The sequence below is a fragment of the Canis lupus genome, chromosome 32, assembly GCF_048164855.1.
Source record: "Canis lupus baileyi chromosome 32, mCanLup2.hap1, whole genome shotgun sequence".
NCBI classification, from domain to species: domain Eukaryota; kingdom Metazoa; phylum Chordata; class Mammalia; order Carnivora; family Canidae; genus Canis; species Canis lupus.
Window position 1 is genome coordinate 36,707,220 of NC_132869.1, and position 16,901 is coordinate 36,724,120.

Genomic DNA, 16,901 nt, shown 5'->3' on the forward strand with positions numbered 1-16,901 from the left:
TTATTGGGGAACCTGGTGACTTCCTCGCTTTTATGCCATCTTGCTGATACATTTATCCAGCATACGGTGCAGAATTCATCCAGCATTTTAATTATTTTAGTCAGAAGGATCCTTTGTGACATCTAATTGACCATCATTCTTTCCCAAGCCAGAAGGCCCCCAGCCATTCTTCCTGGTTCTTCTTCCATCATTCTGGGTCCAGTGATCTCTCCCTTCTGAGAACTCTGCTTAACACTTAGCATTTTTGTCAACTATAGCAATCGCTTGTTTCACTAGCATAGGTGCAGTGGATGTGATGGGCTTTTGCAAGCCAATGGACTAGTGGTTGCATCTTGGTTCTGCTATTAATTATGACCTTGGAAACTTCTCCCATTGAACTTCAGTTTCCTTATCTGTAAAATGGGGTTGGCAATCTTGATCCTGCAGTCCTCTCACAATGATCTGATGAGAGAGGGTCTGCTCCTAACATGCCCTGGCTCTGAATCAGGAGAACCATGGAGACCACAGACTGTATGTCTGAATGTGTAAAAGTTACATACGGAGCTAGAAACAGTTATATAGAATGGTTCTATTCTCCCTTGACAAATTTCCCTTCATAACCACAAAAGAGTATATGTAAAGCTCTAATTTTTATATAGCAAAAGCAAATGTCAGAGACAACTACATTTACCAATTGTTGTACAGATCTGGATGTTATGTTGATGGATTAGTGGTGTTTGGATGAGTAATAAAAAACGTGCATAATTTATAAATTAGTATATGTTTCATTAAATTTATTTTTTGTCTTTATTTCAGCAAAATTATGGGTTACATTGCTGTAATCAACATTATCACATAATTTGTGTTCTATTAACAGTGACTCAAAATTAGACCACTATTCTTAAGTCACTGAATCGTAGTTTTGTTTTGTTTTAAAATTAATTTCATTTGGGAGAAACTTCTGAGATTCCGCTCAGTTCTGTTAAGGCGAGGCAAGTGGAATTATCAAAAAATATTCTTAGGGATGCCTGGGTGGCTCAGGGGTTGAGCATTTGCCTTTGGCTCAGGGTGTGGTCCTGGGGTCCTGGGATCGAGTCCCACATCGGGCTCCCTGCATGGAGCCTGCTTCTCCCTCTGCCTCTCTCTCTGTGTCTCTCATGAATAAGACACAGTTTCTGCTCTCTGACCCTTTTTCTATGGCTACATCTCCCTCTGCCCCCTCTTTTTCTGCCTCCTCCTACTTTTAAAGGACCCCGAGATTACACCAGGCTCACCTGATAATCTGGATCATCTCCCTGTTTTAAGGCTAGTTGATGAGCAGCTTTAATTGCATCTCCGACCTTAGTTCCCCTTTGCCATATTAACTTTGCATGTTCATGGTTTCTGGGATTAGGGCATGGACATCTTTGGGTGGGGGGGAGGCCATTTTTCATCCTGCCATGGACTTTCTGATCATGTTATACTGTTAACCACAACCTAACTCATGGCAGATTTTTATTGTTTTATTTTTATTTTATTTTATTTAAAAAAAATTTTTTTTAAATTTATTTATGATAGTCACAGAGAGAGAGAGAGAGGCAGAGACACAGGCAGAGGGAGAAGCAGGCTCCATGCACCGGGAGCCCGATGTGGGATTCGATCCCGGGTCTCCGGGATCGCGCCCTGGGCCAAAGGCAGGCGTCAAACCGCTTGCGCTACCCAGGGATCCCTCATGGCAGATTTTTAAATCAGGGCCTAAAATTGAAAATTGCTTTCCTAGTTCTTAAATCAAAGACTGCATTTTTACAACAGATGTAAAACCAAGGGAACGCGCCATTGTTTCAACTTCCTTGCTTCATCTGTAGGTCTGTGCTGGGTATAGTGCTTGTCATTCAACGGGACTTTTCACCCTGACACACCCTACCTGAATTGAGCAATATTAATTTTTTAAAGACATTCTATGTGTCTTTTTTCCCCTCACTATATTGTCTGTTAAATTACTAATATCCTTTGGATCCTCCATCCTGGGTAGGGAGATGTAATTTGGCTAGCTAATTCTTATCCATCTTTTATGTTCAGCTAGAAGAAATTTAGCTTCATTTTCTATAAATGTTGTGGCACATGCACAAAAAGCCATCCTCATGCTTGACTGAACGTCGGACACTTATTTTTTTAAAAACAGGACACTGGTGTTCTAAATGACATTCACCTGTCATTGCTGAATACCGACAGTGGTTGGCTGCAGTGGTTGGCTGTTACATCAACCTATCTGTGTAGTTCTAGTCATTGCGTGTGAGTTGTGCACAAGTGGTTTTACAGTATTTTAACTGAGATCCTAAGTCCCAACAAATAGCAGCAAGATTCCCAGGTGATCTGCCCATGCCTGTGGAAGCATGTTTGAGAGACGCCTATGTAGAGACATCATCACACACACCCCCGCGTGTCTTAGCCAGCTCGGGTGGCCATCACGGCGTGCCACAGCCTGGGAATTGAGCAATATTACTTTTGACTTCTCACAGTTCCAGAGGCTGGAAGTCCAAGATCAAAGTGCTGGTGGGGTTGGTTCTCTCGAGGCCTCTCCCATTAGCTTGTGGATGCGGCCTCCATGAAGCCCCCTCTCATGGTCCTTCCCCTGTGCCCGCACACCCCTTGGGTCTTCTCTGCTTCTGAGGGATGCCAGTCACATAAGACCAGAACCCAGTCTAACAGCCTCATTTTAACACAGTCTCCTCTTTAAGGACCCTGTCTCCAAATAGAGTCACATTCTGACGGTACTGGGGGTTCAGGCCTCAACATATGAGTTTTGTGGGGGCATGATTCAGCCTGTGACACACTTTTTTTTTTTAAAGATTTTATTTATTTATTCATGAGAGACAGAGAGAGAGAGAGAGAGAGGCACAGGCACAGGCAGAGGGAGAAGCAGGCTCCATGCAGGGAGCCTGATGCAGGACTCGATCCCTGACCCCCAGGATCAAGCCCTGGGCTGAAGGCGGCACTAAACCACTGAGCCACCCAGGCTGCCCTGTGACACATTTTGAAGAAGAAACGGAAGCTCAGAGGAATCCCTGACAGTCCACAATCACACTGTAGGCTAAGAGCCCTTCCGAGAGGCAGCATGATAGTATCAAGAGACTGTGCAAACTAAGACTGAGGTTTGTATACAAGCGGCTTTCACATTGGCTGCTCCTCCTCCCGGGAGCTTGGAAAAATGTCTTAACCTTCCTGGACCTTAGTTTCCTTCTCTGTGAAATGGGGACATGTCCCTCACCAGGTCATGAGGACGGCTTGAGATCTGGATGGCAAGTGCAGATTGCCACCTGACCCCCCACTCTGCCTGCTGTCAGAATCTGCTCTTTATTGCTAGCCAGAATGCTCCATGATTTTCCCCAGGTGATTTGCAGCATAATAGCTAGAAACCAAGGTTTGAAAATGGGCACGGTGGAATTCCAGGCGTCAGCTGGCAGATGCGCAGCATCTTTCCTGGAAGCCAAGCCTTGGCAGGCACTAAAAGGAAAACCCACTGCTATACCCCTCCACTCCAGGTACCTGGGGATTCTCACTTCTGAATAATAGGCTGCACATAATTTGATTTCATTTCACATTAAACTGCCTAGCCTGCAACCAGGGATGCGAGGTGGAATCCTACAAATCAATTCCACTGCGCAAATTAGCCAGCACCTGCTAACCTGGGGGTGCTTAGGAATGAGACCCAGCTATGGAGCACTGAGGCAGTGATTGCTATTTGCCTTTTGGGGCTGGACTGGGTGTGAATGCAAAATTGTTTTCAGTGTTTCATTTGTTTAGATTTATGGAGATATCTTCTTTTAAGATCGACCCTATGCAGAGCGCTTTGGCAAGGTGAGAGAGGAAGATGGAGAGAATGCCACTCCTTTCCCGTGCTCGGAGGGGATTAGAGCAAGAGTCCATCTAGCATTTTGGCTTAATAAACTGAGGTTCAAGTTGGAGAGGGTAGGGGAAAGTCAGAACATTGCTCTTCTGGGACTAAAGGACTCCCTTTCTAACTAACTTCCTTCCTTTCTCCCTCCCTCCCTCCCTCTCTCCCTCCCTCCCTCCCTCCCTCCCTCTCTCCTTCCCTCCTTCCCTCTCTTTCCTTCTTTCTTTCTTTCTTTCTTTTTCTTTCTTTCTTTCTTTCTTTCTTTCTTTCTTTCTTTCTTTCTTTCTTTTTCTTTCTTTCTTTCTTCTTTCTTTCTTTCTTTTTCTTCTTTCTTTCTTTCTTTCTTTCTTTCTTTCTTTCTTTCCTTTCTTCCTTTCTTTCCTTTCTTCCTTTCCTTTCCTTTCCTTTCCTTTCCTTTCCTTTCCTTTCCTTTTTCTTTTCTTTTCTTTTCTTTTCTTTTCTTTCTTTGATTTTATTTATTTACCCATGAGAGACACACAGAGAGAGGCAGAGACATAGGCAGAGAGAGAAGCAGGCTCCATGCAGGGAGCCCATTGCGGAATTTGATCCCAGGACCCTGGGATCATGACCTGAGCCAAAGGCAGACCCTCAACTGCTGAGCCACCCAGGTGCCCCAAGACACATTTCTTTTATCCATTCTTTATCTGTCCTTTTTTATTTTTATTTTTTGGAGGAGCTGCTTGAAATCCTGCATCTATGGCATGGCTAGTGGGCTTCCCATCCAGGTCTGGGTGCAGGATAGCAGATCAGAGAAGATTCTTTTAATATAGGCCTAGTCCTGATGTTGGTTGTCAGCTGGCCTCCCCAGGTCTAGGGCAAGATTCCTAAGTGTGGTCAAGTTGTCCAGTTTGCGAATTTCCCAGCCCTTCTATTTTCCTCTGGTTCTCGACTGTGTTGGCATCTTCTCTTGCTTCCCAAAATTCAGGATCCAAAGAGAACAGTAGTCATACCCTGCATCACCCTGGGCAAAATGTAGGCAGTCTCCCCCTCCAGCTCCCGTCCACCCACTGCCCCTCTGTGAGCCCCATGTCTAAGCTGTCCCACAGCCCCGCCCTGTGTGCCGTCACCCCCCATGTGTCCAGCACTCTGCAGGCCTCTTATCATGAGATCTCCTCCTACACAGGATTTGCTAAACTTTCATGTGAGGGCGTGAATCATCAGTAACAGTGGCTCCTTTCTGGAGCCTTTGTGTTTTAATAAGAGGCCAATGCCTTAAAAAAACAAAATTTTTTTAATAAAGGGAAGACAGAAATATGAGATGGCATGATCCCCAGTTTCGGCCACAGAGCCTTTGCTTGCCCACCGAGCACAACCCACCCCCCTCACATGGATTGAAGGCTGAAGGCCATGGGCCTGTCAGCATCCCTGGTGGGGTGGGCAGCTGCAAGCCAGGATTCCTGCTGCCTGAGACAGGAGCCCGTCCACTGTAAAGTGGGGATGTCAGCAGGATTGAACTGTGAATCAAAAACTGGAACAAATCGCTTTAATCAACTAAGACCCAAACCTAATTCAAATAGTATTTTTTCACTGGACCGTGAACCAGCTTCATGGGTCCCCCTCCCCCTGGTTGACCAGTTGAACCCAGAACTGAACTAAGAAGGGAACATACTCATGGTTTTATAGGTGAGGACACAGGCCCTGAGAGTCGTGGCTGCTCAAGGCCACATGGTACCTCAGTGGCCCAGATTTGACTCTTTACCCTGGTAACCCCTCACTCTCCCCACTTGACTCAGAACCTCAAGACATAGTACATGTTACCTATAGTGTACTTTTTTTTTTTTTTTTTTAAGATTTATTTATTTGAGAAAGAGGGGAGGGGAGATTAGAGGGGTAGAGAATCTCGAACAGACTCCACCCCCAGGGCAGAGCCCAACAGAGGGCTCGATCTCATGACTCTGAGATCGCGACCTGAGTCGAAACCAAGAGTCCGGTGCTTAGCAGACTGTGCCACCCCGGGGCGCCCCCTCTTGTGTACTTTTGAATGGATAATCCAGATGAGAGCCAGGTGCCTAGGTTGGTTCTCCGTCTTCCCTTTCTCCCTCAGCCCCAGAAAACCACAGAGAAAACCGTAAAATGTACTTGTGACTCGATTTTTATTATGATTACTAGTGTGATCATTGTCATCATATTGCTCAATTAATCTACTTATTTTTAATTTACCTTTCAAAGCTTATGACAGCATTCCTCTAAATCAGTGGTTCTTTTTTTAAGAAAAAATTTAAATTCAGTTTGCCAATATAGAGTCTAAAACTTGGTGCTCATCACATCACGTGCCCTCCTTACTGCCCGTCACCCAGTTACCCCTCCCCCCACCCACCTCCCCTAAGTCAGTGGTCCTTAACTGAGGTCACTTGGCCCCCAGGGGACATTGGCGCTATCTGGAGACATTTTTTGTTGTCATAGCTTGGGAGGGCATGTGCTGCTGGTATCATTAGGGAGAGGCCGTGGGTGCTGCTCACCTGTTGCCTAGGACAGCCACCCCCTCCCCCACAACACAAAATTACCTGCCCAGAGATGTCCATGGTGTCAAGATTGAGAAACCCTGGCTCAAATCAACACAGAACGGGAAGGAAAGTCTCAACGAGTCAAAGTCTCCACTTTGCTGTGTTCCTCACAGCCTCTGCCCAGCCTGTGTCCTTAAACTTCCATGATCCTTGTAATGGTGGCAGGAATACAATTTACATTCTACTCGTTTTCACTTCGTCGAGCACGCTGAGCTTTGTCCCTCCGGCCTCATTTTCACAATTATGTGTTCGGGGGGGTCTAATGGAGTCCTCCGGGGGGGTTGACACCCAGAGGTCAGCTCACCAGTCCACCCTTCTTCTCGGGGGTGGTGACCAAGGGATGCACCGGGTGGGCTGCGTGGAGGAGGGGGTGGCTTGTGCGGGCCCGGCCGTGGCAGCGCCTGCTCCGCCTGCATCCCAGGCCAACCATCACTGTCTTCATCATCAAAAGGCCTTTATGAAGCACCCTGGTGAATATATCCTGGCACTGCGGGAGGGCGGGGGGGGGCATCTTCTTCAGAGATCTGCCCACCAGCTCCTGACATCTGGAGCATGTTGGCAGGGCCAGATACGGTATATGTCATCCAACCGTGAAGACCCCCAATGACCGGGCTGTAGGCCCCAGGCAGAGGGCGCCACACCAGATTCTTAGGCACTATTCATGACAAGAGTAAGTATGTCTGCAGATGCGAAGATTGGCCGGATTCCCAAAGGGAGCCGGGGACTCCAGCTCCCTCCTCCAGCTACAGGCTTCTTGAAGCACATGGGGTTGTAGAACCTACGGGCAGGACGAGAGAAGGAAGGGAGGGAGGCAGTTGGACAGCTCAGGGACTTGGGGTCAAGTGTTCAAGCGCACAGCTTAGGAGAACACTCAGCACCACCAGAGCTGCTCCTCATGAGACCTTCTCACCCCCTCTGGCCTCATGCTGGTTCTCCTTCCTCTTCCCCCTGCAGGTGTTCCATGAGCAGGGCATCCTCTTCGGCTACCGACATCCACAGAGCTCCGCCACTGCCTGTGTCCTCAGCCTTTTCCAAATGACCAATGAGACCCTCAACATCTGGACTCACCTGCTGCCCTTCTGGTACCTTCCAGCCCTTTTGACCGGCCATGCCATTCAGGAGCCCTGGGGACTGGGGCTTCTTTAAAACCCAGGGGGGTTGAGAAGGCTGAGATTCCATGGTGGGATTTTTGGGATTCCCTCATGGTGCATGAGCGTGGAACTGGGGGATGTTGGGGCCTGCAGCTGGGGTGAGCTTTAGCATATAGATTCTAGTAGAATTGAAGGAGTTCTTGGTGGTTCCCCGATCTTTCCCTGCTCTGGGACTTGATTTGATCTTATCACCTTCAGTTTGGAGGCTTTCTGAGTCTCTCAGAAACCATGGTTAAAGTGTCACGAGCTGGAGCAAGTCACCTAACCTCTCTGAGCTTCACATTTTCCCATCTGTAAAGCAGAGTGATTGTCTTGAGGGTTGCCATGAGGATTATGGGGGAAAGCATTGGAAAGGGCATTGGGCATGGAGCTGTGGGAGCCCTGGGATCATTCTAGGGCCACAGTGGCTGGAGGCACTTGGTCAGGCAGCACTTTAATGGAGCAGCTTTGAGCTCAGAGGCCCGCTAAGACCACTGTTGGCCAACATCATTGTGGCCCGGGGAAGGGGGTGGCTTGCTTACATCGCATGGGAAGCCCTGTCCCCAGTCCAGAAGCCAAGAGAATAGCCAGAGAGCCGCACACAGAGAGGGCTCAAGGAAGGCAGTGCGTGATCAGAAGTCAGAAGACAGATCCAGGGCCAAACTGCAGGGGAAGGCTGGTGCCAGACGCCTCCCCAGAGACGAGAGAGCAGGCCTGGGTGCAATAGGGTGATTGTAAGGAAGCTCTCGGCCTGCAGACCGCTCAGGCTGGCCTCAAGACCCTGCTCCAGGAGGTCATTTGTCATCGTGTGTGTGTGTGATTTTAAATTAAGTAAACCTAAGTAAAAGTCTACATGCTTACGAAGTGTAACTTGCAGATGGGGCTAGAGTCAGTGTCTTCCCCTGGCCCCCGTTCTCCCCGGAGCTGCCGGATCACCTGCTTCTTGCTGGTCTTCCTAGAGCTCCTCTGGAGACGTGAGCACCTGTGGTGTGCACACCCCCGGCCCCTTGTTCTCTCTTCCTGCTGCTCTTCCCTGACCCACAAGCCTCTCAGGTGGTGTTCCATTTTATGGATGAGCCGCAGGTGATTCCAACGGTTCTAAAGTTTGTGTTGTTGCCAGGAGCACGCTGGCCTGACCATGCTTGTTTATGGGTCTTGAGCTCCTGTGCACAGACCCCTGTGGGGTGACTTCTTAGCTGTCCTGAAGCTGAGCCACTCCGGCTGAGGCACACTGCTGCATAAACCCCCTGACCCTGCCAGGCCCTGAGAGACGGTCACCGCCGAGCAACACTGAGTGAGGAGGGCTAGGGGGAGCCTGGAGTAAGATGCCCTAAGGAAGTGGGGCCAGGGAATCATCTGGAGATGCTAGGTTTTAAGAAGAGCAAATAGCTTCAGCTCTGTTTTTGCTGAGACAGGAGGAAAAAGATCGTAAGTGTAGCCAGAAGATGGAGGGATGCTCCTTGGGTTCCTGTGGGAAAAGCTTTGCAGTCTCCTTCCCCGGGAAAGCCCGTGGACGGAGGGGCTGGGTTTCTAGGAGCAGTTGGTTTGTGGGAGTGAGCAGCTCTGCAGCCAGGCCCACCTTGCCTGGGTCATGGGTGAGGCAGATGTGGTGCAGAATGGTCCTGTGGCTCTGCGTGGGGGTGGACCCAGAGACCAAGGCTCGGTGGAGATGCAGCCTGGGACCAGGCCAATCAGAAAGGCGATTGCAACGTCAGGGGAGGAATAGCATGGAGAGGAGAGAGAAAACATCCTGTTGTCTTCTAGACTCTCAGGCACCCACCCTCAGGCACCCCGGCCCCGGCCCTGGAAGGTTGCATCTGTTTGAGGAACCTTCCTGCAAGGGGACATAGATGAACCACAGGGATGGTGACCAGGCCACATATGGATGTTCTGGGGAGTGGTTGAATGCAATGGCGTTATTTGGTGTAAGGTTCAAAGAGGTGGGAGGGGTTATGAAGACTGCCTTAGGTATTTGATGGGCTAGTTTCCTATGGTCCTGTCGAGGAGAGCTGGGGCCCATCACACGGAGATATGTCCCCGGGAGACCAGGTATCAGCTCAGTGAAGAACTTTCCACATGCAGAGCTGCCTTGAGAGGTGGTGAGCTCCCCATCCCGGGACTCATGCAAGCTGAGCCTGGAGGATCCCTTAGGCAAGAGGCTGTGAGGGAGATCCTGTCGTTGCAAGGTGGGGAGCGGACGGCACTGGCTAAGTCCAAAGGCTCTCCTCTTCTCCTTCTGCCCATTTCCAACCGAGAAGGGATCCCCGTCACCCTCCCTCGCTCGTAGCATTTCAGCAAAGTGAGAACACACGGGGTCAGTCATCCCAGGGGAGTGGAAGGCAGCAGATGGTCCCGGGAGGTGTACAAGAGGAGCCCCCAGCCACGGAGGTCGAGCGGGCCGCGTTGTGTTCCAGGTTCTTCGTGTGGAGGTTTGTGACCGCCTTGTACGTGACAGACATCCAGAACGACAGCTACTCCTGGCCGCTGTTCGTGTACATGGGCACCAGCTGCGTGTACCCCCTTGCGTCCAGCTGTGCACACACCTTCAGCTCCATGTCCAGGAACGCCCGGCACATCTGCTACTTCCTGGACTACGGGGCCGTCAACCTCTTCAGCCTGGGTACGTGGGGCCCTGCGTCCGCCCCTGTCCCCCGGGACGCTTTGATGGGCTTAGAAGAGTCACTGCCTGTGCCCCGTCCAGGCTCCTGATGAGCGTTTTGTGACCAACCTGTCCCCCGGGGTGCTGGCAGATGTTAACAGATTCTGGGGAGCGGTGGGGGGGGGACAAAGGCCCTGATCTGTGGGCTGGGCCGGCCCGTGCGGCGTGTAGGCTGCCACCACGACCAGGTGCCAGCCACCAGGGGGACGCCGCCGCCCCTGGATGGGGACCAAGACCCCTGCGATCTGCCTGCGAGATCTCGGAGAACGTAATCTGCCGTCACAGTCCGGGGTGAGCCAGCCCTGCACATCAGTGCTGGTCTCTGTCCTGCCTGGCAGAGAAGGGGGCCCCGAACCCCGCTTGTCGAGAGGCTTAGAGTTCGTTTGCTCCAAGTGCCATGGAACAGAGGGGTGAGCCCAAAGCAGGCGAGGCTGAGGGTTGACACCTGAGCCTCCTCGGGGTTTTCCCTCCAACTACGGGGCCCCCTCCTTGTGGCCCTGTCTCGTGGGCATCTGTTTGTCCGCAAGTATCCCGGCTCTGGCCTCCTCTGCCTCCCGCTCCTGCTGCGGGTATGGAAGCGGAGGCCCTGTCTCCCCTGGTCCAAGAGTGTGTCCGTGCGGAGCCTGCCTCCCTCATTTCCTCCCCTCCCTCCCTTTGCAGGCCACACACACACACACACACACACACACACAGGCGTTACCGTGTCACCTCCCACTGCTCAGTGCTCTGCTGTCCAGTCCTCACCACTGACTACAGCGTGGCTGTTGGGGCCCAGCCTGCGCGACCCGTGCAGCCACAAGGGCTTCTCTTCTGGGTGCTCTGGCCAGCCTCTGATGCAGGGGTCCCTCAGTGCTCCCCAGACCTCCTCCCTTTCTCTGGTTCCTGTCACGTCACTCCCGGTTCACCCCCTGCCCGTCCGGGTTCTCATTCTCTCCTGCTGGCTCCCCTCGCCTGCTCTCCTGGCAGCCCGCAAGCTCTTGTGTGGTCCGGCCTCGGGGTGATCCCACACCATCCCCTGACACCCCTGGACCAGGCACTCCCAGACCCGTCTCTAGCTTACCTCTAGTCTGAGGTCCACGCTGCGTCCAGCCCTGGGACCAAGACAGTCCACATCCCATCCTCCCACCCCCACCGCGCACATCCACTCCGCCTCCTGCAGTGTCTCCCCGGCTAGTGTGCCACCCCTACCTGGTCTCTCAAGTCAGAATCTAGAAGTAGCCCTCGGGTTCCCCTCCCTCTCATGCCCCTACCGTCCTGTCCACGCATTCGGGTGGCTCTCTTCCCTGTATTCTTCAGATCGCTCCCCTTCGTGGGCTTCACTCAGACCCTCCTGCCACTCCCCTGCACCATTACAACAGCCTCCTCTCCACCTCCTGCCCCTCCCACTCCCCCCCCTACTCCCTGGGGAGGCTTCTCCAGCATCTTCTAACCATGGCTCCCCTACCACATAAGACCTTTTGGGATTCCCAGTTACCCCAGGTGAAGCTTGAACTCCTTAGTCTAGAGGCTTCCTCAGCTCTTACATCACTTGCCCGGACTCATGGTAAGAGGAGGCATTTGGGAGTCACCACCCGACAGCACCTGATGCACATCACGAGGGGCGGCATAATGCAGTGCTCGTCAGCTGCCGAGACCACCTGAACCTTGGGCAAGTTCCTTAACCTCCCTAAGCCCCAGTCCTCTCATCCACAAAATCAGCATCATAGCCTCCTCATAGGAGGACGTGAAGTTGGAGTGAGTTTTGCGCGTGGAGCACGCAGCCCAGTGCCCGGCACTCGGTAAGCCTCAGAGGGTAGCTCTTGACCACGATCGCGTCCTCAACCCTGACATCAGCCCCTGGGATGGGGGCAGTCGTTATCCCTGCACTGCAGGTGGGAATAATGAGGCAGCATGAAGGTAAGCTACCCAGGCCTCGCAGCTTGTAAACGGCAGAGCCGGGGTTCGAACCAAAGCCCCCGGGTCAGCTGCCGCCCTGGACTGTGTCCTTTCCCACCCCTGGCTCTCCGCCTTTGTCAGAGCTCCTCAGTGTCTGGCACCCTCCCACATGCCCTTACCTGGGAACTTCCTTTTTCCCTCCCACGGGTGGGGCCCCCAGACCGGGACCCCCTCCACGAAGCTTTGGGCCCCAGGCTTGCCCATCATCCCTTCATTTCTGCTCCTTGCTCAGAATGGCTTCCTGAGGACGGCTGGTGGCCTAGTGCCTGGCATGGGGGTGTTCAGGGCTTCCAGCCCAGACCCCCCACCCCTCCGTCTGCAGCCACCCCTCCTTCCTGTTCTCACTTGTACCCTGTGGAAACCCGCGGTTCCCTGCAGGTGGCATCAGCTCCCACTTCCTCGTTGCCAGCTGTGCCCCCCGGGCCATCCTGTGCATTTTCACTAGGTTTTGGCCATCTTCATCATTCACTCAAAAACCTTCCATGGCTCCCTATTGCCTCAAAGAGGCTGTTAGCTTTCCCTAGCCTGGAATCCAAAGCTGCCTCTATTCCTGCTCACTGGAAAGCCCTCTACAGGGGTCTGAGCACCAATTACGACATGTGTGTGGGTGGGGGACGGTTCCCCACACCACCGAGCAGTTCCCCGGCACCAGCTGGGTGTCCTACAGTTCCACTCATTTCTGACACCGTCCACCTGGGGATGGCATCACTTCCCACAGGTTAAGGGCTCAGTCCCACAAGACCATGCCCTCCCCAAAACACCATGTGGCCTCCAACCCAGAAGCTCTCTGAACCTCTCTTTTTGGGTTTTTATGGAGACTTCATTAGTGGTGATTGATGAAGTCATTGGCTATTGGCAGTTGATTTCAGCCTCTGGCCCTCTCCCCTCCCAGAGGTCAGGGGTGTGGGATTGAAAGTTTCAACTCTTGGGGCACCTGAGTGGCTCAGTGGTTGAGTGTCTGCCTTGGGTGAGTCATGATCCCGGGGTCCTGGGATCGAGTCCTGCATGGGGCTCCCCGCAGGGAGACTGTCTCTCTCATGAATAAATAAATAAAATCTTTAAAAAAAAAAAAAAGAAAGAAAAAAGTCCCAACCCTTTAGCAACCCCCTGGTTCTCCTGACAACCAGGCCCCCATCCTTAAGTGCTTCCCAAAGTCACCTTGTTAATGCAACAAAAGACACCTTCCTGGCTCTCAGGCTTAGGAAATTCCAGGGGTTTTAGGAGCTCTGTGCCAGAAACAGTGCAGAAGACCAAGTGTGTATTTCTTACTAGAAGTCATTTCGCTTCCCACTGCAGTTTCGGGCAGGGTCTGAGGCTCCCTCTGCTCTTGCATGGCCCGCCGAGTGGGGTATGCACCTTGGCTGCAGCCAGCATACACAGAGAGAGCGCATCCTGGTCCAGACTGAGAACCTCCCACTCCTACCAGGCTGAGGAAGAGTAGGTCCCCCAGGAGGGGGGGATTTCCCAGCTGAAATCCCACAGGCAGCCTGCTGACCTTTGGCTCTTTCTGCCTGTGTGACCTTGGGAATGCCACTTGGCTGCACCAGGCTCCATCTGTCAAGTGAGGTCAGAGGCAGAGCTTGAACTTGCGAGGCTGAGGCCTGCCTCAGCCTTGAGCTAGGATTCCAGCTTTCTTTATGTTTTTGGAATAACAGGTGACCGTAGGGCTGACCCCTGAGGCCTTGGGTTGACAGGCCTGTGGCTGCCTCTCCCAGAGGAGACCTGGTGAGGGTAGCTGGAGAGGCCTTCTGGTCCAGGCCCCTGGACACACCTGGCCGCTTTGAAAAGGACCGGGATCTCCCCTATTCTTTCATATAAAAGCTGCAGCAGACAGGTCTCCCAGGGGCCCTTAGGTGACCCTCCTGTCACAAACTCCCAGACCTGACACAGTGAAACACCAAGGCTAGCCTCTTACACCTGACTCTCAACTGGCCAGTCCCTTGAGCCCCCCAATAACCATCCACCTCCTGGCCTTGGCAAGGGCCCTCCCTCCCTGCTGTGTCCGTCTTTCCCCAAGGGGCACCCCGTGTCAGCGGCAGGTGACATGTGCATGCTCGGAAAAGCTGAACACCCTGAGGTGTCATCATGGACCATAGCTTGGGGTTAAAAGGTGGGGGACTGTCTCTGAACTGCCTTGGGCGGAAGCTTGGCTTCGCCGCTTTCTAGCTGTGTGCCCGCCAGGTGGGTTGCTAAACCTCTCTGTGCCTCTTTGTCATCATCTATAAAGGAGGAGAAGTGCGCGGGTTTATGTTAGAGGGTGATTCTTAAGATTATGTGAGTGTGTAAAGCTCTGGGAGCAGGGCCGGGCTCAAACTGAATTCTCGGGGTAGGATCAGGGTAGTGGAGAAGAAAGGGCGCACGTTCTGGGAGAGGCCGTGGCACCAGCAAGGATGCTCTTGGGCCGTGAGGCTGCTGCTGGGGTCCTCCCCAGAGGTCCGGGCTCTGCTGTGTCCTGCCTTCTGGCCCAAAGCTGGTTTTGCCTCCGCAGGCTCAGCCATCGCCTACTCGGCCTATTCGATCCCGGACGTGATGGTGGACACCACCTTCCACGACTACTACGTGACCCTGGCCGTGCTGAACACCATCGTCAGCACCGGCCTCTCCTGCTACTCCAGGTACCTGGCCGCTGTGCCTCAGCGGGGTGGGAGAGGACGCTCCGTGGAAGGGGTGCTCGGGGGCCTGGGGCTCAGGCCCAGACCCGCTTCATGGGACCAGTCCTGGGCGTTTGAGGGGACTTCACACTTGCCTTAACACTCTGCTGTCACTGTCTTGAAGTTCTTACTGAGTTTGGAACAAGCGGGGCGGGGGGGTAGCCCATGATTTCGTTCTGTACTGGGTCCTACAAATGATGCAGCTGGGCAGGTCGCTTATTCATCCTTCTTGAACCTCAGTTTGCTCATCTGTGAAATGGGGCCAACACATCTACCTGCCTTGAGAGAGGGAGGCAAGGGTTGCAGGTAACATGCCTGGAACACCTGGCCCAGAGGCGGTCAACGGGCAACCTGCTAACAGTGACTGTGTGGGCCTGCCTCTTAGGCACTCGAGCTCTCACTGGTGGATGATATTCGGGTGGCTGCCGCGTCCCCCGGGGAGCCTCCATGGCTGTGAGTCTCACCCACGTCACCAGCTCTGAGTCACTCTGGTGTCCCCCTTTCACTCAAGAAACCTCATTGGAGTGTTAACACAAGAGACATTGTTTTGGGGCTAATGACTCTAGTTGACTCAGCTCTTTGTAAAAACAAACCGCCCACGTTTCTGCTTCCCTAAATGATTTAGGAAACCTCTCAAATGGAGGTATTGGGGTGACACCCCCGTCTGGTTGGTGCCTGGGTGCTGGGTGCTCCCTGGGGCTGGGAGCTCTCGGGGTGGCTTAGGAAAGGGCCCATGGGGAGGCTGGCAGGTTGCACCCAATCCTGTGCCCCCGTCTCCATCCCAGGGAGCCAGTTGGAATCTCCCCACTGAACCCCATTGAACTCAGAGAATTACTATTCCTGGCAGCTGTCCACTGTCCCCTCCCTGGGAAGAAAGGGAGTGGGAGGGGAGCTTCTGTAACTTCTCTGAGGTGACCGTGGCTCCACCTTTCCCTAGGGTGACGCTTGGGTTCCGTGGGACCGAATATAGGCAAGTTTCACAAACTTGACAAACCGGTTCTCTTTAGAAAAAATGGAAGGATAGATTCTTAAAGAGCATCAAGGATATTTGCCCCAACTCGTCTTCCACTTGCCTGTCTTGAGACAGGTTGGAAGCGTGGAGATGCTTTGCGTGGGAGAGAGTCTCATTTCTAGGCTCAGTGTCAACGCTAGGGCTTGTTCATCCCACGAAAACAAGCCTGGGGGTGGGAGTGGAGGGTGAACTCTCTTCCCTCTCCGTGGAAATGCAGAGTCCTCCAAAAGCCCCCCAAAAAACATAGGATCTGCCTGTTCGGATAGAATCAGATGTCACAGGCTTATTCTCGTCTCCTCCCTGCTTCCTCAAGGACTCCGTCGATTGGAAACTCTTTCTGGAGCTTCAAGGGCTGCACGGGTGAAGGAGAGGAGGGGGTGAGACAAGGTGTAACACACACAGAAAAGTAGTCAGGATGCCAGCAACAGCCCAGGAGAGATGAGGCATGCCCCAGAGGCACGGGGCCCAGCTGTGTGGACACACCTAGCCCTGGCCCCTGCATGAGTCATGATCCTGTTGCTTAGCTCCTGCTGGGCTGTGTAGCTGTGCTGTTTGGAATTGAGGATTGGAGGGAGGTGAGCACTGTGGGCTGAGGCGGCATTGAAGGCTCCCTCAGGGTTGAAGAAACGGCCTCGGTTCATGATCCAGGACTGTTTTCCTAGGAACCCTCAATGCAAATATGCTGTCTTTTCTTTTTTTTTCTTAGAACTTCCTGAGTCACCTATAAGCTACCAGGGTAGACTGTTTTCTTCTGGCTAGAAATCTATCCTTGGTTAATAATCAATAGGTCTTCTGGATGTGGCATGCCTGTTACCTTTGGACAGACTTGCTTGGCAGAGGAGGCTGGTCAGGAATCTCTTGATGCCTGAGTTTGGAGGCTACTCCCTTCTCAGTGAAATGGATTATTTCTGTTTACTTCTAGGGCACATCCTTCCATCTATCCAACCACTCATCCATCTACCTCCTTATTCACCATGCCCCTGCCCACCCACCACCTATCCATCCATCCATCCATCCATCCATCCATCCACCATCCCCTCTACCCATCTATCCATCTATCTACCCATTCACCCATCTACCTACCCAACCATTCACCCATCTACTCATCCATCCATCCATCCACCATCCCCCTACCC

At 52.6% G+C, this 16,901-nt stretch overlaps 1 protein-coding gene across 8 annotated transcripts in view; it reads left to right on the plus strand.

The window, feature by feature from the left end:
* The window catches only part of PAQR5 (progestin and adipoQ receptor family member 5), a 70,484-nt gene that overhangs the window by 38,699 nt on the left and 14,884 nt on the right, over window positions 1-16,901 (plus strand). For 7 of the 8 annotated variants that reach the window (XM_072809388.1, XM_072809389.1, XM_072809390.1 and 4 more), the window contains 3 exons: window positions 7,333-7,460; window positions 9,923-10,128; window positions 14,591-14,717. In XM_072809388.1, coding sequence (XP_072665489.1) covers window positions 7,333-7,460; window positions 9,923-10,128; window positions 14,591-14,717 — 461 coding nt within the window. Of the gene's footprint in view, window positions 1-6,879; window positions 7,049-7,332; window positions 7,461-9,922; window positions 10,129-14,590; window positions 14,718-16,901 lie in introns of those variants that run through there. The other variant, XM_072809394.1, reaches the window with a different exon arrangement.